The sequence below is a fragment of the Pelophylax lessonae genome (assembly GCF_965119305.1).
Source record: "Pelophylax lessonae genome assembly, chromosome: 4".
In the NCBI taxonomy this organism is placed as follows: Eukaryota; Metazoa; Chordata; class Amphibia; order Anura; family Ranidae; genus Pelophylax; species Pelophylax lessonae.
The window spans coordinates 99951271-99977827 of record NC_138771.1 but is presented as its reverse complement, the minus strand read 5'-3'; the positions used below and the strand labels follow the sequence as shown (position 1 = coordinate 99977827).

The 26557-nt window shown below is 43.7% G+C and overlaps 1 protein-coding gene across 4 annotated transcripts in view; it reads right to left on the bottom strand.

The window, feature by feature from the left end:
- Positions 1 to 15852, bottom strand: part of TCF12 (transcription factor 12) — a 289221-nt gene extending 273369 nt beyond the window's left edge. For 2 of the 4 annotated variants that reach the window (XM_082256686.1, XM_082256687.1), the window contains exons 1-3: positions 15498 to 15852; positions 12658 to 12751; positions 11978 to 12050 (exon numbers count right to left, since the gene is read on the bottom strand). In XM_082256686.1, the coding sequence (XP_082112812.1) occupies positions 11978 to 12050; positions 12658 to 12729 (145 nt within the window). In that variant the 5' untranslated portion in view covers positions 12730 to 12751; positions 15498 to 15852. The remainder of the gene's footprint in view (positions 1 to 11977; positions 12051 to 12657; positions 12752 to 15497) is intronic. The other 2 variants (XM_082256688.1, XM_082256689.1) reach the window with 1 other exon arrangement.
- Positions 15853 to 26557: the final 10705 nt, after the last annotated feature.

Sequence of the window (26557 nt, the reverse complement as noted above, 5' to 3'; positions counted from 1 at the left end):
TCTCAGATCTTTAGCTATCCAATCAGCAAAGCTCATGCTCCCTGTTGATTGGAGAACTTAAGTGCTGACTCAACAGGGGGAGCCGTCACACCTGTGCAGACAGACTAGGGGTGCACCAATCCGACTTTTCTTGTCTTGATATCGATATCTGGCATTGTGTATCTGCTGATACCGAAACCGATCCGGGACTACACACATACACAATATGCATGCGGCTGCAGTACAGAGCAAAGCCGCTGCTTCATGTGTATGCTCCTCCATTCACAGGCAGAGTGCATCTGATATCACTCTGCCTGTGAGCCGGTGTAACGTTAAAAAACCATACCCCGTGAAGAAACCATACCCTCGTCACTTCCTGTGTGAAACAGCTGAGCAGCGCAGCAGTGCACATGCTCAGAGCCCCGAAAACAGTATGGAACAGCTGTGAAGATTAGAAGTGCGCATGCTCGGAGGGAAGGAAATCATAACGGAAGTGTGTATAATCAGATACTTGCGGCGGGTACATAAAAACAGTTCGGCAGCAACATTAATCATCTCCTCTGCTATCCCTGTCACCTCCCTGATGTCGGCTTGTAAATATAAAAGCGGCGGCGGGTGTATGGAATCGATATGACGCACATCTCGTCTCCGTGATGCGCTTTTATATTTATTAGCCGAGAGCAGGAAAGTGAGAGGGGATGGAGCGGAGATGATTCATGTTGCAGAGGAGCGGTTTTCTTCTAACCGCGGCAAGTTTATGTACCGTGAGAAATCCATACCCTCCGGAAGTGACGAGGGTATGGTTTTCTCACGGAACACCGGACCTATACAGGAAGTAGCTGCTCCCATCCCATACTACTACACCAAATAAGGATGGCTGAGCCGGGACTCAGCAAACCGGATCGGCGGCTCCGTGAAAGTAAGGGACGGCAGAGCCTGGACTCAGCAAAACCGGATCGGCCCATGGATCGGTTAATTTTACCGATCCCCCAATCCAGCTATTGTGGCAGCATCGGCGCAGATATCCATTCCCAATAACGGATCGGTGCATCCCTAAGACAGACCAGGATCAGGTGACATTTATATAGTTTTTTTCCAGAACATTTAGCTGAATTTACATCTACAGCAAAGGGGGACAAATAATAAAAAAAAACATATCGCTGTATTCACACTGCGAAAGCACGCAGTTTTGTGCAGGTTTAAGAATTTCCCTTCCATACTTTAAATCCTTGTCTCAGATAAATAAAAAAACAGGGTTTATAAAACATTTTTAGACGACCGCAAAAGCCACACAGTGATGTTTTACAAATTCCTGCAGGATATATTTTCCAGAAAGCACTGCATCACAAGAAGAGAACTGAACCCGAGTAATCCGTACAACAATTCCAGGTTTGCTGCAGTTTCCCTGTGACAATTCTAATGCTGCAAACGGTTGCAACACACACCACAGAGTTCATCTGGAAGCAGCCTATAGGCAGTAAGCACATAGGTATCAGTACTTTAAAGTATATCTGTGTGTAAAGTGTTCTCCCTCTTTGTTGCTAGGCTCATCAAGCACCTTTGTAAGGTCAAGCCCAACTCAGAAAGTTTAGGATGCAAAGTGCATTAATCAAAAGTACTTACCTCTGAGTAATTCTAGGTTTTTAAGACCTCAAAATCCTAGAACAGTGGCAGGTAAGATGCAGACCAGGGATTCTGTGTCCCCGAACTCCAGGGGCCAAAGGCAGAGGAAGCTTTAGGGGTCATGTTAATACTATCACAGTAACAAAACAAAAAAACAACCCTGCACCATTTTTGCCAAAACACCACAATGCACCTGTGCAGTGTTGTAGCGTAGCCAAAATTTGGTCTACTGTAGATGGTGCATTGAGTCAAAGTACTGCTCCAACATTTGTTTGTGATGTGCATTTCCCACCCATGTGCACATTACTGCAAAGGCTAGTTATATATTGGGGTGATTGCCATCTTTTTGTATAACTTGTTTGCTGATTTGGTGTAGGGATATGTTGGTTGCCTTCAGATGCCATAGTGCTATTGCTGGGTGTATTATCCCTCTTCCATTAAGAAACAATAGGCTCCCTCTAGGCAAACCTGTTCTTTATTTATCCAATGCTATATATGCTCCAACTTGGAGACACTCAAAACTATAGTTAGGATCGCAGTTCCGGTATATAGGGGAGTGCTGACGTGGGCACTAAGGCTTCCACATATGTTTTTGCAAATGTGTGCAACAAAACCCTCTTGTTTTTAATGTGAATGGTTGGACAGGATCAGTTTGGTCTGTTTGCCGGCCAGCTGGTAAGTGTGCTGGGAACTTTGTTTGCGATTTACTGTAAATGGTGCATCAAGTCAAAAAACGGCTCCAACCCTCCCAAGCACTCTCCTCATATGCTGGAATCAGGTGCTGGCTTGGTAACAGTCACTCCTCCACACAACTCAGTACAATACAAAGGGAAAAGCCATGCACTAAAAAGGTCGTCACAAGCAAACAACTTTATTCAGCCAATGAACCCACCCCAGAACCACCCCCTACCATGTTTCATCCAATGGGCTGTAGATGGTCCGATATAATAATGTGCAATATAATGTAGGTTTTAATGTGATCTACCACAATTAAATAAAATTTGTACGACAGTCCAAAGACCTCCATATGTACATACCTATACATTATAAACACAGATATACATCAGCACAACACGCTAGGCAACTCCTCAGACACCACAGTTAGAAGAATATTAGGGTCATCATTTAGGTTTCACTCTAAGTTAAGATCTCTAAAATGTTTTAATGTGTCCCCATTCATAGTATTGTAGTTTTTGAGGTTTTGCAAAGTGGGCACAATTTTGGGGATGGATATATTTAGTAATTATTATTTATTAAAGGTTGCACCTTAATAGTTTATCGAAAATGTCTATATTGTGTTTAACACACTAAAAACGTAATCATTTTTATAAAAGGTAAAAGATTTTCTAAACATTTGTACAATGTCTTAAAATTTTAGTAAATTTCCAACTGACCTGCCCAAATGTTTTTCTAATTTTATAACCCTGAGTACATATGGAAATTACAGGAGTCATCAAATGGCTTTACAAAAGTTACCCACCAGATCCGGTGGTTTCGGGGCAGCGTCTTAGTGGTTAGTGGACCTACAGCCCTATCGATGCTGATTGGTATATAGCCGGGATATGCAAACTGTGGCTCGCCAGCTGTTGCAGAACTACAAGTCCCATGAGGCATAGCAAAACTCCGACACCTACAAGCATGACACCCAGAGGCATGATGGGACTTGTAGTTTTGCAAAAGCTGGAAGGCCAGTTTGCATATCCCTGGTGTATAGTTTCCACAATGAGTATAAAATTAGTAAAAAAATAGGGATAGAAAAGACGGGGCTTTGCGGGCCAGTGGGAGTAGAAGGATCAAAGACAAAACTGATTGTAAAACCAAAAATACATTTTATTGATATAAAGAATAAAAAACAAGCATGGACTACCACGCATGTATAATTGCAGCAGACTAGCATACAGAAGTAAAATCAAAAACATATAATGTCACTGTTGGTATAGAAACATATCCCGTAAAGGGATTAAAGCCAAAAACAAAGCCTGTATAGATGGAGGATGGGTCTCAAGCTGGATTCGGTCACGGTAGGTCCCCAGCAAGCCGACGCGTTTCGCTCATGGCTTCCTCAGGGCCTGAGAGACCATAATAGACCGATGTTTCCTTCTTAGCAGTGACTTGTATTAAGCGACAGGGCTGTAGCGATATATATGCCGTTCGAAAAATATTGCTTCCATATTCACCATACAAAATCTAAATAGACATCAAGGATATATTTTTCTTGCACTCAAACCGATATATTGGGTCCTGACTGGGTAAACGTTAAGGCTTCTGGGGATAGTTCCACTGTAGCCTCTTGGGGTAGAGTCACCACTCAGCAGGTGGATGTCCTCTTCCTTATATGTACATTCACTCCCAGATACAATAAATCTAGTATTTATATTGCAGTAATTTTAACCCGGGAGCAGAACACCTTTCTCTGTGCAATTTGCAAGAGGTATACCCCCAGGGTATGGTTAGAAAATGACGGCCACGTTGACCTCTCCTCAGGCTGAAGGGTACTCCAGGCAGGAATTAAGGAAGGACTTATATAAACATATATTCCAGTTATTTGGACCCACGGTCCTGGGCTATCCAAGCCCTCTATATTTCTTGCGCTACGCCTCCTGCATATATAATATAGAGGGCTTGGATAGCCCAGGACCGTGGGTCCAAATAACTGGAATATATGTTTATATAAGTCCTTCCTTAATTCCTGCCTGGAGTACCCTTCAGCCTGAGGAGAGGTCAACGTGGCCGTCATTTTCTAACCATACCCTGGGGGTATACCTCTTGCAAATTGCACAGAGAAAGGTGTTCTGCTCCCGGATAAAATTACTGCAATATAAATACTAGATTTATTGTATCTGGGAGTGAATGTACATATAAGGAAGAGGACATCCACCTGCTGAGTGGTGACTCTACCCCAAGAGGCTACAGTGGAACTATCCCCAGAAGCCTTAACGTTTACCCAGTCAGGACCCAATATATCGGTTTGAGTGCAAGAAAAATATATCCTTGATGTCTATTTAGATTTTGTATGGTGAATATGGAAGCAATATTTTCCGAACGGCATATATATCGCTACAGCCCTGTCGCTTAATACAAGTCACTGCCAAGAAGAAAACATCGGTCTGTTATGGTCTCTCAGGCCCTGAGGAAGCCATGAGCGAAACGCGTCGGCTTGCTGGGGACCTACCGTGACCGAATCCAGCTTGAGACCCATCCTCCATCTATACAGGCTTTGTTTTTGGCTTTAATCCCTTTACGGTATATGTTTCTATACCAACAGTGACATTATATGTTTTTGATTTTACTTCTGTATGCTAGTCTGCTGCAATTATACATGCGTGGTAGTCCATGCTTGTTTTTTATTCTTTATATCAATAAAATGTATTTTTGGTTTTACAATCAGTTTTGTCTTTGATCCTTCTACTCCCACTGGCCCGCAAAGCCCCGTCTTTTCTATCCCTATTTTTTTACTAGTTCTCAACAGGGGTAAGGGCCTACCTTGCACGGCAATTTTGTGTACAGAGTATAAAATTAGGTGGCTGAGGGATGGGATGTTATGCTCCGGCCTTGAAAAAGAGCCAGTTGTTGGCCTCAAACGTCACTCATGGAGGAGCTATTCTTATTGCGGTCAAGCTTTTAATTATTTATCAATAAAAGAGCTATTTTATGTCAAAGACCTGCGTGCAAATCACAATTTGAAAAGGATGCTTGTATAGCTTCACTATCAGACTTATTTATAAATCAGTTAGTGCCGGTTCACATTTCTGCGATCACAGAGATTGAATGTAATTATAGGAGCAGTGCGCTCCGAATTACATGCAATCTCTGTGCGGTGCAAATTCAGACAGTTTGTATGGCTAAATTCGCACCAAAATCGCACCCAACTCGCACAGGACCCTTTTTTTGGTCTGCAGCAGAATGGGATCGTATGGTGATTCACACTAGTGCGAGCCGATTCTGTGTGAACTTTCAGATCGCACTGCGATATGATCTGGGGATGTTGTTAAATTTTAATTGACACCCCCTGCGTATCGCATATGGCAGTGTGAACTGCCAGGGGTGCGGATGCGATGCAGGAACGCTGTATATTCGCAGCGTTCCCACATCGCAGAAATGTGAACCGGCACTTAATGTAAAAGTAACTGCAGGTACTGCAGATGAGTCACTAATTTAAAAGCAGTATGATTTACCTACAGTGAATGTTTTTGCAAATGTAACATTCAAAGCTTTATAAATATGCCACCATTGTTTTTTTAATACATATTTTTTTATTAACAGAAATCCAAATTTGGCTGGCTAGTGTTATTTTTTTAATTAATGCTCAAAGCAAACAAAAGGTCGCTCCAAATGAACACTTTTAGACCCCGTTCACACTGGGGCGACCTGCCATAGAGTAGCTGTGGACCCATTCTAATAGGAGCGACACAAGTCGCTCCGACTTAGAAAAAGGGTCCGGAGCTTCTTTGGGGCAACGATATGAAGTCCGTGCCGGCCGCTCCGAGGTCGCAGTGCGAGCTGCACACCGCGACTTCACAGGTCGCCACCGCAAGTCGGCTCGCCCCAGTGTGAACGGGGTCTTAAATTACTCATGTATAAAAAAAAAAAAAAAGTCCCGGTTCACACTTGTGCAATGCGGGAAGGCTGCGCATTCGCAGCCTGTTCCCGCATCGCAAAACACACATCTGGCAGTTCACACTGCCATATGCGATACGCTGGGGGTGTCAATGAAGTGTTAACAACATCGGGTCCGCCAGTCACACGCGCGGCGGGGGGGGTCCGTGACCGCGCAGCGCTCGCTCCCCAGAGCCTCACAGGCTAGTGACGTACCGATACGTCACTCTTGCGGCCGTCGGCAAGAGGTTAAAGATTTCAATATTTTTAATTGTTATACACAGATTACAGATTAAAGAGGTGGAAAAAAAAAAGTCTTAAGTGATTGATTGTGGTATGATTTTTTTTTTTTTTACAGGGGCATGTAGACTTTTTATAACCACTGTATTATTTGTATTGTTATTACAATGATGATGTTATAAAAATTATATGTTCGAGGGTATGCTGTAACATAAGAACCCCTTTAACGTAAAGAAAAAGGGCTGCATGAGCTGCATCTCTTCCAAAACGCAAGTGACCTGCACTGCTGTACACTATACATGGCTGCCATTTGCTCTAAGTTTAGGGTAAAATGTAGCACCTGACTGCAGATTTAACTTACAGGGGTTGATTTACTAACACTGGAGAGAGCAAAAACTGGTGCAGCTTTGCATGCTAGGCAATCAGCTTCTAAGGCTCGGTTCACACTTATGCGATGCGGGAAGGCTGCGAATTCGCAGCCTGTTCCCGCATCGCAAACGCACCCTTGGCAGTCACGCTGCCAGATGCGATACGCTGGGGGTGTCAATGAAATGTTAACGACACCCCCAGTTTGATCGCATATCGCAGTGCGATCTTTACAGTTAGCACAGGATCGGATCGCACAAGTGTGAACCACTGTGCGATCCGATCCTGATGCGGCTCAAAAAAAGGGTCATGTGCGACTTTACTGCGGGTGCAGTGCGAATTTATCCATACAAAGTGTATGGCTGAATTTGCACCGCACACCCGATCGCATGTAATGAAGGAGCAGTGCGCTCCGATATTATATGCGATGGCCGCAGCCGCACATATGTGAACCGGCACTAACTTCAGCTTGTTCATTCAGCTTTGAATAAAAAAAAAAAAAACATGGAAGCTGATTGGTTTCTCTGCATAGCTGCACCAGATTTTGCAGACCCAGTTTTAGTTAATCAGTCCCATATTCTCCAAGCATCTACAGTATAAGGACTATCAATACAGGGGCTCTATGCATCATATCACCCATAAAATGTTTGTTGCGTTGTCTTCCATAGTGTGTGCTCCAAGTCTTCCCTAATATGAAGCAGCTTCTCTCCTGCTACCTGCCTCACAAGGGGACACATGCAAAGGCTTGTGGGGTGAGTGAGTTGGATACAGTCATCAGAAATGACACGCATTTCTTTAATATGCTTACACTATAAAAAGTGCCTTAGGTATCCTTAAATAACTCTAGAATTTTTTTTTTTAATAATCACACGTGACCACAACAAGCACCCAATAGGCAATGTGTAGCCACAGGAATACCTAATCAACTTCCTGTAGAGATGTCTGCAGCCTGCTCCACCCCCGGCGTACACAGTGCAGAGCAAGCAGAAGGTCAAGTAACCATGGTATACAGCAAATGGAGAAGAAAAAAAAAAAAAAAAAAAAAAAAGGTATTTAGCATCAGGTATTTCAGATGTCCAATACACTGTTTCTTACATTGCAGTCTTTCATAAAATGCTGGAAATGGGTTTAATAACTCAAAAGGAGAAAAAAATAATTTTTAAAAGTATAGCACACTGTATTACATTACTGAAGTGCTGTACAACATATGTTTGATTTATCGACCATCAAATTAAATCACAATATTTATGGCCAACATCAGCAGGCAACACAGGCCCTCCCAAAACACATCAGTTCTTCGCATTCTTATGTGACCATGCACCGCACAGGCGAATATCTCAGAAGGCTGCCAAGTACACAATCATGGCTCTTACTCTCTGAAGCTATATACGCTGATAATTGAAATCAGGAGACAGGAGCGCACACGTTTATACAGACCAAGGTAGCAAGGGAGCATTTGTTTAGGCAATCATCAATAGAAAGGCTTGGTTTATATCAGCGTTTCTCAAAATGTTCAGGTTATGTGGATAGCCAATAAGTCGCTAGTCTACATAGGTATATGCAAGTTTACCTGAAAACTCTGCACTGCAGGTGGGACGTAATCTCACATTGGAAAACTCTTTAATATAGAGAACAGGTAACCACATATAGGCTTCTGCCTACTTCTCAATATCAAGGCAGGATAGACATCATTTGAGAGCATCAACGACTTCCAGACAACAATTCCCATTGCCCCCTGGACAATGAGAGCAGTCAGTACCACCTGGATCACATACATGTGTGTCTATTTTACCATTCCCCACAGGTGGCCAACTTGTCAATAAAGCCCCGTACACACGTTCAGATAAATCAGACTTATCGTTCGCATTTTGTTGCATGATACTAACATCGAATTCAACAATGCGTACAAACCGTATGAATTTTGTCGTACGATTCGGGAAAAGCTTCCTGGTTGCTTAGCTACGTATCAGATGGTGCAAAACAAAAAACAAATGGCAGCCATGCTTTTTCCGTGCTTTTTTAGTGTTTCTCATCATGCGCGGTCTTTGTCGATCGATTTTTAGCGGACGCATACTGTACTGATTAAACGATTGTCGTTCGCGGGGCTATTGTACGACAGAAGTTTTGTCCCTTCGGATTTTGTTGGAGGAACGTCGAAAGCTGTGTACCACGATCAGATTATCGTGCGATCAGGCCGAAAACGAGTTTTATTGTACGATTATCGGAACGTGTGTACGGGGCAAAAGAATGTGAGGAATCTCAGATGACCTTATCTACAGGTGTAAGGGAAGGTCAACATTTGAAAAGATAAGTAATTCAGTAGCCCACTGAAGGACAAGCAGTTTTTTTCTTTTATTTTGTATTTATACAACTGCACCAGTGCAAAATTAGACACTGATTGTATTAGTTAAAAACTAACTGTTGGTTTATCATACCAATCACATTTACAACACAAGCTTTTGCTGACAAACAAATACACACTCCCTTAAATATTTCCACACAAAACACACTTTTTTTATTTATTGAAATTAGTATTTTTTACATTCTGCTACATTTAGCAAATTTAAGACACAGACAGCACAGAGAACTTTCTTTCTAAACTTACATGTTTAAATGTGTATTGTGTGGCCATAATGTCTACAGTTAGCCTTCAAAAAAAAAAAAAAAAAAAAAAAAAGGGCAAGAAGCTAAACGCACTGCCACCATATACAACGTAGGTTTAACTCAGAGAAGAGCTTTTATTAAATGTTAAATTCTACGGATTTCTGCTTTAAAATAAACATTCAATCTTTTTAAAGTTACAAACACACACACATAGAATATCTATATCCATCTACACACACATACCTACATATATCTATATATCTATCCATCTACCTCCCCAAGTCCACAAGCTCTGCATAAAATGTGCACCACCACAAGAACATCATTACTACACTGCAAAATGTAATTCACACACACCTTGGTGAAATCTAAACTATGCTTAACTATTTCTCTAAAGTGCAACATCATTGCCAGTGATCATATTTTATTCATGCGTTTACACATACTCTAGCAGATGGTAATATTCTTTTTCATACTGTTTAAAAATATAAAATGAAGCCATTAACCATAAAATAAATGTTCACAATGATCAATGAAACCCTGATAACATTATCAACCTTATTTAAACATTGGTGGGTTTATTAAAACAAAATAAAATAAATCGCATTAAGACTATTACTCTTGTTAACATTATTTTATTTAATATTGGGACAGCTTTACATCAGCTACAAAGAAAGAAAATGCTTTTAAAATCCAGAGGAGATAAAAATCATTAATACTGTCTGATGCACTCATCACAACATAACCCTAAAACATTACATTTTTAGGATAACGTGATATAAAAAAAAAAAACCCACTGAATACCCTTCAAATTTTAATATTTAAAAAAAAAAATAAAAAAAGTTACTTGAAAACACTTGCTGAAGCTAAACTGATAACAGAATTTAAGTTCTGATACTTACACAGTTTTGCATTTGCTTACAGTACTACTGACAAGCCATTTAAAGTATCTAAGAAAAAAAAAAAACACAACACACGCGTGTGTTTCAAGGAAGACATCATATCACGGCTACTTTATTACTTCAGCTAGCAAAAAACCTCCACGACGTCTTGTGAATGAATGACATGCCAGATGTGTGAATTCTTACAAGGTAACAGATTTTTAATAAGGGAGGAATTTTCAAACAGAGTTGACAATCATGTCATTTGTCATTAACACGGCAAGAAATTAAGTGTGCACACAAATATCTACAAAGTACTGCAATTGCTGCAAGATACTCACCAAATCTATTACCCAAAAACGACATCAAACGAAAGGCACCCTTGTTTTTAAAGCATGATATATACAAGTACTATGATGATTCTCTGGGTTAACCCTTGAAGTAAACTGGGATCAATCTGTATACAGACAATTTTTTTTTAAAAACCTATCACGTTTTGAGTCATCAGTTGTTAAACCAACGGTTGCAATAGTACTTTTATGTATACCCTAAATTTAGACAGCTATATATAATTTAAGAAACAGGCATGTGTAATATACATACTATAGTTTATGGTTCTCGCGGGTAGACATACTGCAGAACAACAACGTTTATGAATGGAAATTCAGATGAAGTTTCAGGAAAAAAAAAACATGGAAATAGATGACGAACCACTTCTGTCAAATTTTTCCTTGAAACCAAAACTAAGAAACAAAACAGAGAACCCAAAACATGAAAAGCCCTGTTTTCACCAAAACTATACTACAACCAACCCATAAAGGAACCTTACAATAACATAGCTATACCTCAACATTCAAATACCTCCAACCTACATAAGAAAATGTCAACTGCAATAGATCGTCTTTAACATAACAATTTAAAACTGCATTGAAAGATAAAAACAAGAAAGTTACATCATAGAAGAATCAAACCAATATTCAAAAGTCAGCACTTTAGATACAGTCCTGATACAATGTATCCAGGCAATATCTGGCTGTCATAATCTAATCTGTCTTGCACACTACATCTGGCGGTGCTTTCTGCATGCAGCAAAACATGTGGAACCAATTTGCAGGCTATCCATGTTCATTCCAACAGATCTTAGTAATCAGCCCTTTGTTTCTTCACTTTGTTTAACTGAGCCGTATGTCCTCTAAAGCATAGAATGTTAAAATGGTGCGAAGAATCCTTTATCGGTTTGTTTTTAATATAGTTATGCCATAAATATGCTTCAATAGAAAATTTACAAGGTAGAGAAGTACCAGACTACAAAAAAAAAGAAAAAGTCCACACATACTCAGTTCAGTCAAAATACAGCACACAAACTTGTTTAATTCATTCCAAGCTTTGGCTGCAAGTAATGACAGTAAAATGGTCACAGCTAAACCTATTCCAAAATGTGTTCAATATCAAAAACAAGTTTCATATATAACAAAAAAACAAAATATGCAAAAGAGAGAAAGACAGATCTACCTGCTGAAAAGAAAAACACGGGGGGCTATAAGAGAAATAGCACTGCTATGAAATACAAACTTACAGAAAGCAATTACAAAAGTAATAAAACCCACAGCAACAAACTGATCACATCACTTGTAAACAAGAGCCATCATTTGTGCAAAGCAATAAATCTCATATTAACCATTTCTTACCAGATCCACTGAACTGACTGCTTCCTAGTGTAGTTGGTCTGGTTTTCCCACTATTAACAGGTGGGGAAAACATCTGGAAAACAGAAAAATTGGATTCAGATTTATTGCACTTCAGTAAATATAGCAACAAATATTACAAACCTGACTGGCCTGCTTACTATGTTTATTGAGACAAAGAAGATAAAAAACTCAATCTATGGTAGGCATAGTAACCTTAAAAAATATAAACACTGAGTTTGACACTACGACAGATTACAGAATCAATCCCATCCACTTGTGTGCAACATAAATAAAATGCATCCTAATCATTCTGGTGTCACCTTGGCAAATTAACTCCACAAATACACACTGTATAAAGCAGATGATTTAATTGTTCAAGACAATAAGTGTGGATTAAGCCATCATCCAGATAGGGTACTTCATTTTATCTCCAGTTTTACATTTAAAGTACATAAAGTATTAAGCAAATTTTCAGCAACTGTAATTGGATTTGCTGCCTTTAGGGTCAATGAACAGCCTCTGAGTTCTAAACCAATTGACCCCCTTTTAGTCCTTTAAGTGATTACATGTTAACAGTCTAGACATTACTTCAAAGCAAAGGTGTCTAGCAGTCTGCTCGTTTCAGGAGCTGCTTTTACCATGTGGGAGAAGAAGCCATAAGAGCCCAAAGGATATCATACCGCACTGAAATCCAGGAGGTCACTCAGCTCCTTGTCTGTGCCTATAGCGGCCATCCGCTGCTGAGGATTCATCTCCAGCCACTCAGATCAGCTCCTAGAGAAGGAGAGACACACTTACCAGCTGCATCACAAGCAACCCCCCCCCCCTCCCCCTTAGTCTGCCTCTACCCTGACACTAGGAGGCAAGGCAGACAGTCACTTCCCCAACATAAATGTATACATTATTTGTAAAGAAGTTTAAAACCATCTCCCCCTCCCATTCCCCAATATAAATATATCCATTATGTATTTAGTCCCCCCCCCCAAAATTTACACACACTATACAATCTGACTGTGCAAACTCCTAGAGATCCACTGGCAACTATGTAGTGCAACAGCCTGTCTGATTTGATACTATTTGAATGAAAGGTTTTGGTTTGTCCTCATATTAAATAGTTTTGGTAAATGTGAAGGTGGGCATACACATGCTTTGATTTTATCCGATCAAAGTGCAAATCAATCAAAAAGAATCAGGAACAAATCAATGACTCATAACTTCCCATCTGAATGGGCAAGAGTCAACGGACTCTGTGTGATCAAATACAACATTATTGATCATATCTCAACTATTGGATGCCTGGCAGAGATTGTACAATTAGACTGTATAGAATGTGACCAGCCTAGGTCTTTGCAGGCCTCTTGTGTCCTGATCAGCTCATCTGACACTGGGATGTCAGGCAGAGAAGGCAAAGAGGCAGGGAGATTCTTCTTCTCTCCGATTTGTAAAGAAGGTAAAGCTAAACCATGTCTCTGCCATCCCTGCCCTCATAACATCTGACAACAGTATGGTGAGAGGCAGAGGACTGACAACCCCCAACCCTGATCATCCCATCTGACAGACAGAGAATGTAAAGGGATAGGGGTGTACAAACAATCACTTCCCCAACTAAAATAAATGTACCGAATATTTGTAAACAATTCAAACAGCACCATCCAACCCCCCACTCCTTTCCTGATCAGCCCATCTGACACTATGAGAGGCAGAGAATGTAGAAGGACACAGACACTTCACTAACATAAATGTAACCATGTTATTCACAAAGATTGGATACAATCTGTGCCATATCTCAGTGTCAGAGGTGGGCTGATCAGGACAGAGGCTGGAAGAGGGGAGAGGATTCACCTTCACCTCTTTACAAATAGTGGCTACATATTAGTCTTTTCAGCCTAACACCCCCCCCCCCAATCTATGTTTTTCTTTCTACTGACCCCCCACTACCCTGATCAACCCATCTGATACCAGGATAAGAGGCAGACATCACTTCCCCAACATAAATGTATCCATTATTACTAAAGAAAAAACTATCAGACCCAGGGGGACTGTCCTCTACCACCCCACCCCCCCACATCTTTACTATCCTCTACAACCTCCCCCCCCAAAACTTTACTATTCTCTACCACCTGCCCCCCCCCAAATCTTTACTATTCTCTACCACCCGCCCCCCAAATCTTTACTGTTCTCTACCACCACCTGCCCCCCCCCCCCCAAATCTTTACTATCCTCCACCACCACCTGCCCCCCCCCCCAAATCTTTACTATCCTCCACCACCACCTGCCCCCCCCCCAAATCTTTACTATCCTCCACCACAAGCCCCCCAAATCTTTACTATTCTCTACCACCACCTGCCCCCCCCCCAAATCTTTACTATCCTCCACCACCACCTGCCCCCCCCCCAAATCTTTACTATCCTCCACCACCCCCCCCCCAAATCTTTACTATCCTCCACCACCCCCCCCCCAAATCTTTACTATCCTCCACCACCACCTGCCCCCCCCCCCAAATCTTTACTATCCTCCACCACAAGCCCCCCAAATCTTTACTATTCTCTACCACCACCTGCCCCCCCCCCCAAATCTTTACTATCCTCCACCACCCCCCCCCCCCAAATCTTTACTATCCTCCACCACCCCCCCCAAATCTTTACTATCCTCCACCACCCCCCCCCCCCAAATCGTTACTATTCTCTACCACCCCCCTCCTCATATCTTTACTATCCTCTACAAGCCCCCCCCCCCAAATCTTTACTATCCTCCACCACCCCCCCCCCCCAAATCGTTACTATTCTCTACCACCCCCCCAAATCTTTACTATCCTCTACTACCACCCCCCATTCACACACTGGGATATGGGGGAGAGGCAGTAATTTCCATAACTATGTCTCTTATTTTTACTGACCCCCCCCCCCCCCTCCTGATTACACACTGGGATGGGGGGGGGGGGGGGAGTCACTTTCATAACTAAGAGGAACTTTCCCATCCCCGGGGTTGAGGTGTGCAGGGATGGGGGGGGGGGGGGGGGGTAATGATGTAGAGATTGGGGGGGGGGGTAATGGTGTAGAGATTGGGGGGGGGGGGTAATGGTGTAGAGATTGGGGGGGGGGTAATGGTGTAGAGATTGGGGGGGGGTAATGGTGTAGAGATTTGGGGGGGGGTAATGGTGTAGAGATTGGGGGGGGTAATGGTGTAGAGATTGGGGGGGGGGTAATGGTGTAGAGATTGGGGGGGGGGGTAATGGTGTAGAGATTGGGGGGGGGGTAATGGTGTAGAGATTGGGGGGTGAGTGATGTGGAGGATGATGGGTATTTTGGGGGGGGTGATACATGCCCGGAGACAATACCCCCCCCCCCTAAGCCCGGAGAAGTGATCCCCTCCTCCTCCAACAATAGCAGACAAGTTATAAGTTGGGGGGGGGGCACACAGGAGGACTGGGAGCCTCCACACTGACAGGGGGGGGGGTACACGGGGACTGTCAGGAGAACCCCCCCTCCCCTCTCTCTCTCTCCCCGGCCCCCCCATTTACCTTTTTTCCGTCTAAACATCCAACAATTGTGTTGAAGTTTCCGCTTGTCCCGCTCCAGTCTCCTCCCCGCTGTGTGGCGGCGGCCTCGTCCCCGGCGGAGAGCTGTTGCTGGGTTCCGGTGAGGCTTTGAGCGGCTTTAGTGAGGTTTTGGCGTGTCGGCGGAGCCGGTCCTCTCCCCGGTAGAACTTGTGGCTGTCTCCCTCCCTCTCCCTCCCTCAGGCAGACATTTTTTTCGCTCTCCGTTGAGCCTCAGCACCACGTTAGAGCTCCGAGGGATCCCTCCGCCACAGCCACACGGCCGGCGCTACACTCTCCTCGCGCGGACTCCTCCGCCGAGCCAATGTGAGGAGGAGAGGGGGCGGGGACTATGGGAGCGGAAGGATACACAATAAGAAGAGTGCCAGGCGAGGGCTGGGATTGGCTCGTTGTGTGAGGGAGGACGCCGCTAATTGGAGCCGTGTGAGCGGCCTTCTCAGACGGGGTCGGTCAGGAGGAGAGCAGCTGCGGGGCCCCTCTGTGGGGTTGGAGAAGACGAGTGTGTCAGGCGTACCGATCGATGCTGTCACAGCCTGGTGATGAATGTTCTGTCACTACAGCGGGCGGCTTCATTAACTCCGACAAGTCCCGGCACATGGGACAGCCGGGGGAGGACGCTGCGCCCCGTCCCGGCTCCTCTCACCTCCACACTCCACTTGTTGTGCATATAGTCCCTGGCTGGATGGATGGGGGGCGCGCTCCCGCGGCTGACAGACGTGTTAATGAGGCTCGCTCACGAGGAGCGTGCACGCGGCCTCCCCCCGGTCACAGTGGCTGAGCGCCAGCTGAGGCTCCTCCGATCACATGGACCGCCGAGCTGTGTGCAGCTGCAGCCCCGCTGTGTGCGCGCTTACACGGGGGCGAGTCTCCGGGGTCACACAACTTTATTAGTGCCCCCCTCATTGACATTTACAAAACATTCTACCCTTATACCGGACCCGCAAGGGTTAATACAACCCAGGCCCGTTCACATGGAGAGGCTTTAAGTGCAGAGGGTTTTCTGTGTTTTTTGCTCATTTTTAACCACTTAAGCCCTGGAAGACTTTACCCCCTTCCTGACCAGGGGGTATTTTGAGATTCGGCACTGCGTGACTTTAATGGACAATTGCGCGGTCGTGCGACGCTGTACCTAAACAAATTTGACGTCCTTTTTTTCCCACAAACAGAGCTTTCTTTTGGTGGTATTTGATCACCTGTGCGATTTTATTTATTTTTTTTTAATCATGCGTTATAAACAAAAAAAGCGACAATTTTGCAAAAAAATTTTCACATTTTTTTTATATGAAATTCCCCCCCAAAGAATTTAAAAATCTAAATTTTTTTTTTTAACATTTTAGGCCAATTTGTTTTCTGCTACCCATGTTTGGTAAAACAAAAAGCGTATTTTGATTGGTTTGCGCAAAAGTTATTGCGTTTACTAACAAAGGGAAAGATTTTTGTTTGTTTTTTTTTTTTTTTGCGGTACTGCGACATTGCGGCGGACAGATCGGACCCTTGACTGACATTTTTGACACTTTTGGGGTTACCAGTGACACTTCTACAGTAATCAGTGCTATACATATGCACTGTTACTGTAAAATGACACTGGCAGTGAAGGGGTTAACTTTATTTGAGAGGGAGGGGTTATGTGTGTCCCTGGGGGCGTGCTTCTATTCTAACTGTGATTGGCTGTGGCTTGAGGTGTAGGAACAATGATCAACGGTCCTACATAGTAGAACCTCATGATCACTATTCCTACACAGGGGAGAATGACAGGCGGCTTGTTTACATCAGCCACTGCCTTTCTCCCTCTGCACCGATGATCGCCGAGTGAACGGCGGACATCAGGTCCGCCGGTCACACGCGCGGGGGGGGGGGGTCCGTGACCGCGCCTCCGGAGGCACGCGCTCCCTAGACCCTCACAGGCTAGCAACGTATCCCTACGTCACTCTGCCTGTGAGGGGCTGACCTGATAAAATTTTATAGCCTGCACATCAGGATTTTTTCGGCTGAAGAGTCGGCTGTCGAAATCACCATACTAACAATCTGAAAATCGTCAGATCGGTCGTCAAACAAAATTTCCCTTCCGATTTTCTTATCGTGTGTATGGGCCTTTAAGTTGAATAATGCCCTTGTTATAGGTGTAGGCCTTTTATGTATTTAATGAAGCTTGCCAGGAAAACTCCCAGGACATTGCTAAGAGAAGCCCAGCTGTTAATGTTCACCATCAGAGTGAGCATTTTCTCCGATTCAAACCTGGACACATGCTCTTTATCTCCCCTGATGCAGTAGCTCTGAGCTCATTCCTGATGGTGAACCGTAACATCCTGGGAGTTTTACAGTCAGGCTTCATGAGGTACATATCAGAGCTGCACAGTTTTTTATCTGCATAGGCAGTTTTTTGGAAAAGATGAACTATCCCTTTATCGTTAAAGTGGTTGTACACCTAAGACCTGAAATCTGAACAAAGCATATCCCTCTATAGCAGAGATATGCAAACTGTGGCCCTCCAGCTGTTGCAAAACTACAAGTCCCATCATGCCTTTGCCTCTGGGTGTCATGCTTGTGGCTGTCAGAGTCTTGCTATGCCTCATGGGACTTGTAGTTCTGTAACATCTGGAGGGCCACAGTTTGCATATCCCTGCCTATAGTGTGTACTTGTCTCAATCCAGCTATGGATAGATGTCATTTCCATCTGCTGCTTTGTTCCTCTATCAGCATGAATCACTTCTGACAAGTTTTCCTGACACCAAGGGAAAAATGGGTGACGGGAGATATCTCCAGCTGATTGACAGCCTCAGCTCTGTTCCTGTGTGCTGTGTGAAGAGGGTGTGTCCCTTCCCTCCAATCAGCTCTCAGAGCTCTCCTGACTGAGCTCTGTAGAATGTAACCCCAGCTCTCCTTCCCCCTTTTTTTCTGACAAATGTATTAAATTCTGGACTTTGAACAGATGTAGTGAAGAGAAGACTTTAGAGAACAGTGTTAATTTTGTCGACTAAAACGCTTTCGTCGACTAAATGAACATAATTTTAGTCAACTAAAATACGACTAAAACTAAAACATTTCAGATGACTAAAATACGACTAAAACTAAAATGGCATTTTATTCAAAAGACTAGAACTAAAACTAAATCGAAATTTGATGCCAAAATTAACACTGGTGCACGCTCAAAGCTTAATACCATAAATAATAACATATTAGATTTTTCAATACAGGAACAGCAGTAGTATATAATGAGTTTGCAAATTGTAGAGAAATGCTTAAATAATGCATTACAAATTCCAACTGAACTACACCCATTCCATTATAGATGACTAAAATGTAGGACGTTTAAGTCGACTAAAATGTAGGACGTTTAAGTCGACTAAAATGTAGGACGTTTAAGTCGACTAAAATGTAGGACGTTTTAGTCGACTAAAATGTAGGACGTTTTAGTCGACTAAAATGTAGGACGTTTTAGTCGACTAAAATGTAGGACGTTTTAGTCGACTAAAATGTAGGACGTTTTAGTCGACTAAAATGTAGGACGTTTTAGTCGACTAAAATGTAGGACGTTTTAGTCGACTAAAATGTAGGACGTTTTAGTCGACTAAAATGTAGGACGTTTTAGTCGACTAAAATGTAGGACGTTTTAGTCGACTAAAATGTAGGACGTTTTAGTCGACTAAAATGTAGGACGTTTTAGTCGACTAAAATGTAGGACGTTTTAGTCGACTAAAATGTAGGACGTTTAAGTCGACTAAATACGACTAAAACGAAAACACTTGCAGAACACTAAAATGGGACTAAAACTAAAATGCCATTTTAATCCTAAGACTAAAACTAAATTGAAATTTGCTGCCAAAATTAACACTGGTAGAGAAACAGGTACAACTTATGTAAGGAGGATTTGTTTCATCTCTTTGTATCACCTGATGCCAATCAATTCACTAACTATATGTCATGCACACAGATACCTTACAGGCTTTTTTTTTTTTTTTTTTTTTATTTGGCCCCATTCATACCTTGGAGTTTCAGGAACACGCACCAAAATGCATGTTTCTGCACATGTTCTCAAAAACACACCTCACCCTTTTGGTGCCAGTAACTCCTAATGGCACCCCACAGGTGTGTAGCAGTTGCACAACAAAAGGTTCAAGGCTCACTTTAAGGTGCAGACGGTTCTTTAGCACATTTGTTGCATATAGGGCCCCCCATTCAAGTTCAACAAATGCAGGAAAAAAAAAAAAAACACGTAGCACAGTTGTGCGTGGGACCGGACTGATCTAAGTGCCGCCCATTGTTGAGGACATTGAAGATGCTACAACCCCCTAAAAAACACACAATCCTAGTACTCCGGAGGTGTGTAGTATGTGCAGTGCTTCTGCCTGTGCCCCTCCCCCTCCCGATTATGAAGCCAGGAGATGCTGTGTACATCCAGTACAACAGCTGCAGCCATAAAAAAAGAAACATTTGTCTCATGTTGATCAACATTTTTCAAATAAGTAGAGACATATAAAGTAACATTGTTACTTTTGTATCTACTCTTTGATTTCTGCAAATCAAAAGGATGAACAATGATCTGAATATGTCTCAATTAAAGAAAACTAAATGCTTTTTTTCTCAAATGTACCTAAACTCTTCTTAAGTATTTGTTTACATTAATGCGTATTTATTTATATTTTATTAACCTTTAGAGCCCATTCACACTAGCGCGACTTGTCAGACGACTTGTCAGCCTGACAAGTCGCGGTCCATTGACCGCTACAGGACCCGTTCTAATAGGAGCGACACAAGTCGCTCCGACTTAGGCTCCATGTACACGGGACGTTGTTAAAAGTCCCTTTGAATGATGGAATTTTTAAGACGTTTGAAACGTCCGTTCAGTTGCGTTTGTACCCGCGTTTAGCGGGCGTTTGCGTTTTAGAAGCGTTCCTAGAGGTCAAAAAAATTATTCCCCTTTAAAATGAAAAAACGCGAACGCTAAACGCGGGTCATCGCGTTTGGACGCGTTCAGACGCGTTTGTGCGTTTGAAACGCCGGGAAACACACGTTTGAATGCAAATAATTGTGTTCTAAAAACAGTCCCTGAACGCAACTGCCTGCAAATGACTGTAAACGACCTGGTGTACACGGACAGATAAGATAAAATGTAGATAAGTTCAGGGGCTTCTGAAAAAAACGCCCAACTGCTCCTAAACGACCATTTCCAGCGTCCCGTGTACATGGAGCCTTAGAAAAAGGGTCCTGTACTACTTTGGGGCGACCTCGGAGCGACTTGCATTGACTTCCATTATGTGAAGTCTCTGCAAGTCGCTCCGAAGTTGTGGTGCATGGTAATGCATAAGTCGCCCCCGAAGTAGTAAGGAGTCGTGTCGCCTCAGTGTGAACCGGCTCTTAATATTTAAACCTTTATTTGTTTTGTTTGCTATTTTTTTAGTATCACATTTAAAGTGGTACACCCTTACATATACCCACTGACTTGACTGAACTCAGGTGATATACAGAGATTAAACAAATCCTCCTAAATAAACTTGTACCTGTTTATCTGCACACCTCTCTCCTCTACATCCTCCTAAACCACTTTTTTTTTTTTTTTTTTTTTTTAAAGCATTTCTAAGCTCCAGAACACAGGATGAGGATCTGATGTCGCACACTGTACAGCATAGAACATGGAGCTGAGTGTGATCAGAGACCTGAAAGGAGGGAAAGGCCACCCCCTTATACTCCATTTCATAAGGAAACATGTACAGTTGAGGCTGTCAATCCCCTGCTGTGTGCTGCTTGGAGGGGGATGGGACCATCTCCCAGGATTTCTTGGTGTTGGGCATAAATTGTCAGAAGTGACAGCAGAGAAATGACAGAGCAGACAGTAATCGGTGCCTTGGTCTTAGGCTAGTTCACACTATAGAAGAAGAAACTTTGTTAAATTTTTGTTTCAGAAGCTTACAATCACTTTAACCACTTGGCAACCGCATCATTTAGATGTACGGTGGCCAGATCGCGTACCTAGTATGTGATCTAGCCAGGGGAGGGCTGGCAGCCTTAGGTCTGGGGGGCAAGTCCAGTCAAGTGGCCCACTGAACCACCGAATGAGCTCACCATCCATCTGCTCCACATTGCCTGCACAGAGAGAGAGAGAGAGAGAGAGAGAGAGAGAGAGAGAGAGAGAGAGAAAGAGACCACTAAACATTGTGCAGGCTATGTGGAGCGGTCTCTCTCTCTCTGTGCGGGCAGTGGTAACTCTCTGTGCGGGCAGCGTGAAAGCGGTCACTCTCTGTGGGGGCTACTCTCTGTTTGGGCAATCATGTGGAGCAGTCTCTAAGAGACTGCTCCACATGATTGTCCCAGAGAGAATGAGAGAGCCTGCCCCTTCCCCACACTCAGTACACAGACCAAAGAGACTGCAGGAAGATGAAGACTAAAGTCTTGGCAGTCACTGCTGCCACACTAATGCCCCGTACACATGCAACGATTGTTGGCCGTAAATTTTCGGCCAACGTCCGATCGGCCGATTGTTGGCTAGTTAGTATGATGCTTCCGACAACCGACTACGACTTTTGCGGCCGAACAAAATCTGGTGTGCAGACTATAAAATTTTTGTTGGCCGTCAACACAACAGCCGATTTTCTGTCAGTCAGTACAGAATCCGGCAGACAAAATTCAGATGAGCAAGACTGGGCATGCTCAGAGAAGAAAAAACACACGGAAAGTAAACCAGCACATGACATCACTTCTGAAGTAGATTTTTGTTGGCCGAGAAAATTTGTGTGCAGTCTAGAGCACATTTCAACCAACACAACAACACTGGACAAAAGACGGCCGATCGGTCGGCCGATAATCGTTGCGTGTGTACGAGGCTTAAGGCTACTTGTGGAGTTTGGATCTTCTCTGGTGAGTGAGCACCACACCACTGGGCAAGCCAAGCAAGCAGTGTAGCCGAGAGTCACAGTTAGGCTCCGTTCACATGTAGGCGTTTTGGGGAGTTTTTCTGCTCTAGGATCAGCTCGCAAAACGCCCAACAAGACAAATCCTATTCATTTCAATGGCCCCTGTTCACATCTGAGCGTTTTGACGCTGTGAGCAAAACGCCCAACGCTCAAAAAAGTACATGAGCTTCTTTTTGGGCAGATTACAGGCGTTTTCCATTGGTCTCTATTAGGGCTGCCACGACTCGTCGACTACAAAAATTCGTCGAAGTGCGTGAAAGGCGTCGACGCATCACACTTGACGTCACATGCCCCCTGCTCGCATTGCTGGCTGGGCCGCTACATTGATTGGGGCCTCTGCAGGCTGCACTGCCCCGCCCCCGGCCCCCGCTGCGCTCCAGTCCAGAGTGTCTGTGATCGGCATGACGTCCCGGAGGTGAGCGACGCTCTTCACACTGAGGCAGTGATGTGGTTGCAATGCTCTGCAGGTGATTGTTGCCACATTTTTTACATTTGTTATAAGGGCGGACAGTGACTTTACCATACAGAGAAGTCTCAGTCTTTGTTCTATGAAGTGTAATAGAACGCCATGTGACCCTCATTTTCATCTCTCATTGGACTCAGCTGAGAGGGATTGCCTGAGACTGATCTTTATTACTTGTCAATGGACACTGTATGGTGGATTTCCTGCGCATTTCTAGTCATTTCAGTATTTCAAACACAACTCCTGGGTAGGCAATACCCCCTCCCCCCTCAGTCACATGCCCCCCCCCCCCCCAACATGATTATGTATATTTTTTAATATACAAAATGTTATCGTCTCTTTAAAGCAAACCTATCCATAGAGATGCATGAAGACTGTCATCCCCAATCCACTCCTGAAGATGCAGGTTGTCTGGCTGTCACAATAAGATGATGTATATGTTTCCTATGTATATCCTGTCCCAGATAAAGGATACCATGTATTAAAGCATGAGGATAAACATGACAGCCAAGTAACCAGCATAACTGGATCACTTTTCAGAGGAGTGTAAGTGCCTGCTGTAAGTGCATACAAGCCTTTGGGCTCACGCGGTGTGCTGTGCTTTGGCTGCAGTGCAGGTGTGCTGGCACTTTTCCTTAGCTGCAGGCCCTTAGACTCTTTTAGGTTGTGCGTTTTTGCTGCATTTTCTGAAAGTCCAACAAGGAAGCAGCATGCAGGATTTTTTGTGCACTTTCAGAACATGCAGTAAAAATGTGCAGTCTAATAGGAGGTCTATGGGACTGGGGTAACATACAGGAAGGCTGCCAGTACACCAGCATTGCAGCCAAAACCCCAGCATGCCAGTGTGAGCCCAGTACATAGCATAGGGCAAGGTACTGTAACAGGCTGATAGAAAGAAAAATCTTTCTCTGCAGTGAGGGGGAGGGATTTGGGAGAGAAAGGGAGGGAGGAGAGGTTACACTCACTTACTTGGACGTTCACTCACTGGAGCTCTCTATCTGTTGAGCCGACAGCTTAGTTTGAACTTTCCCGCCCGCCTCACACATTCTCCACATTCTCTTCACAGACTGCACTCGGCTGATTGGAATGTGGGCGGGCAAAGAGAGAGAGAGAGGTTTCAGCCTCGAGTCTAGCAGCTGTTCCTGTGGAGGAGGGAGGGGCTGGGTAGCTCCTTCGGTAATGCAGTCACTCAGCCCTGTGACAGAACACATCGCTGCCTCTGCCTGCCTCGCAGTCCTGGATGGAGTTACTTGTGTACAGCCGCACTCGGTAAACTCCGGAACTGCGCGTGCGCAGTTCTGAGCTGGGGACACAGCGGCCTTTTTTACAAAGCATCAGAGCAGCCCAGGGGGAAAATGCATCCCTTCCCCCCGGCCCAGTCCGCCCCTGGATCTAGCAGTCTTGGGATGGGGGCACGCGCCGCCGTCGACCTGACTGTGCTGTGATTAGACACAGCACAAGCCGATTAGTGGGTGCCGGACAATGGATGTCCGCCTGCACCCAATGATCTGTGTGGATAGAGGCAGCACAGAGCTCTGCCTAGGTAAACAACACAGAGCTCTGTCCTGTCAGCAGGGAAGTGATACATTTTGATTTCCTGCAAAGCAGGGAATAAAAACCACCACACAGTACTCACAAGAACACATTAGGCACACAGTTAACCCTTTGATTGCTCTAGATGTTTAACCCCTTCCCAGCCAGTTTCATTAGTACAGGGACAGTGCTTTTTTGTAGCACTGATCACTGTATTAGTGTCACTGGTTCCCACAAAGTAAATACAAAAAATGTGCTGCGCCAGACGTGCACCAATAAACATAAATGATGTTAATATAATCAATATCTGAAGTCCATACAAGCTGTGATTGTGCTCAAAATCCAATAAATGTGCATTAGTGTCCAAATCAGAAATGCAATCTGGTGAAAAGTGCACACCAATCTGTGAAATCCTTCCACCTGCTAGATTGGCCTCTCACCTCCAAACAGGACCCAGACGGGCCAGCAAAAGCATGTACTGAGGATATCAGACTCCTGGAAAGACACTCCAGCCTCTCACCTCCGGAGGTCTCAAGACACGGGACATGCGATGCAAAATATAAAAGGGAAAATGTAGTGCTCTCCGTTTCAACAATCAGGCTTTATTGAGGAAAATAGAAGTTTACTCACATGTACAGGGCACTTGTACATGTCGGTCTTTTTTTATTTATAGCGCAAAAAAAAAAAAAAAAAACAGCAGTGATCAAATAAGAAAGCTCTATTTGTGAGAAAAGAAATGACGTCTTTAGGTACAGTGTTGCATAGCCACACAACTGTCAGTTAAAGTAACGCAGTGCCATATAGCAAAAAAATGTCCTGGTCATGAAGGGGGTAAATCTTCCGGAGGTCAAGTAGTTAACCGCCTCAATACCGGGCACTTTTACCCCTTTCCTGATCAGGCCAATTTTAAGCTTTCAGCGCTCTCACACTTTAAGTGATAATTACTCAGTCATGCAATACTGTACCCATATGACATCTTTATCATTTTTTTCCACACAAATAGAGCTTTCATCTGGTGGTATTTAATCGCCCCTGAGTTTTTTTTATTTTTTGCGCTATAAACAAAAAAAGACCATTTTTTTTTAAGCACAGTTTCTTAGTTTCTGTTATAAAATTTGGCAAATAAGTAATTTTTCTTCATACATTTTGACCAAAACCTATGCTGCTATGTTTGTTTGGTAAAAATAACACAAATCAGTGTATATTATTTGGTATGTGTGAAAGTTAGGCCCCTTTCACACAGGGAGTCCGTTCAGATCCGCCTGTCAGTTTTTTTGGCAGATCTAAACGGACGCCCCATGCATCTCTATGGGGCATCAGATGTCAGCGGAGACATGTCTGCTGACATCCGATCTGTCAAAGCCAGATGGATGGAAACCCTATTTTCCATCCGCCTGGCGGATCGGATGAGAACGGACAGACGGTCCATTCCCATCCAATTGCCCCATAGAGATGCATGGGTACCTGACAGCTGTGTCTCCGCACTCAGCGTGGAGACACAGCTACCATCCGCCTGCTCAGCGGGAGATCGGCGGATCGATCCCCCGCTGAGAAAAACTGAGTCCACCTGACGGACTCCGTGTGTGAAAGGGGCCTTATAGAGTCTACAAGGTATGGTACCAATCATTGAAAATTGATCACAACCGATGTACTGAAGGCCTATCAAATTTCTTGAGGCCCTAACATGTTAGAACAGTACAAATACCCCCCAAATCCCTCTTTTTGGAAAGTACACAGTCCAAGGTATTTAGTAAGATTGTAAGAAGTAAGTTGTAGTTTTTTTCCCTCAATTATTTGGAAAATAAGGAAATTAAATAAACTTTTTTTCTCTTACGTCCTCCGACAGTCGCCGCCCCTTCATATTCGTCACAATAGGGTTATTGACCTTTGCTCCGTAGGAGTGGCTAGACAACAGAATATGTTAATATCAAAGCTTTTAGCATACCCCACCCCCAGGGGGTGGTCCCCTCAGTCAATACCCTCCTGCTTCCTGCATTCCTACCTCAGTTTCAGTAGCATAGCAGTAGAGTACATAAACAAAACCCCAAAAGAGGGGCGGGGGCGGCGACTGTCGGAGGACTCGGAGAAAGGAATTTTACAGGTAAGATTTTACAAAAATT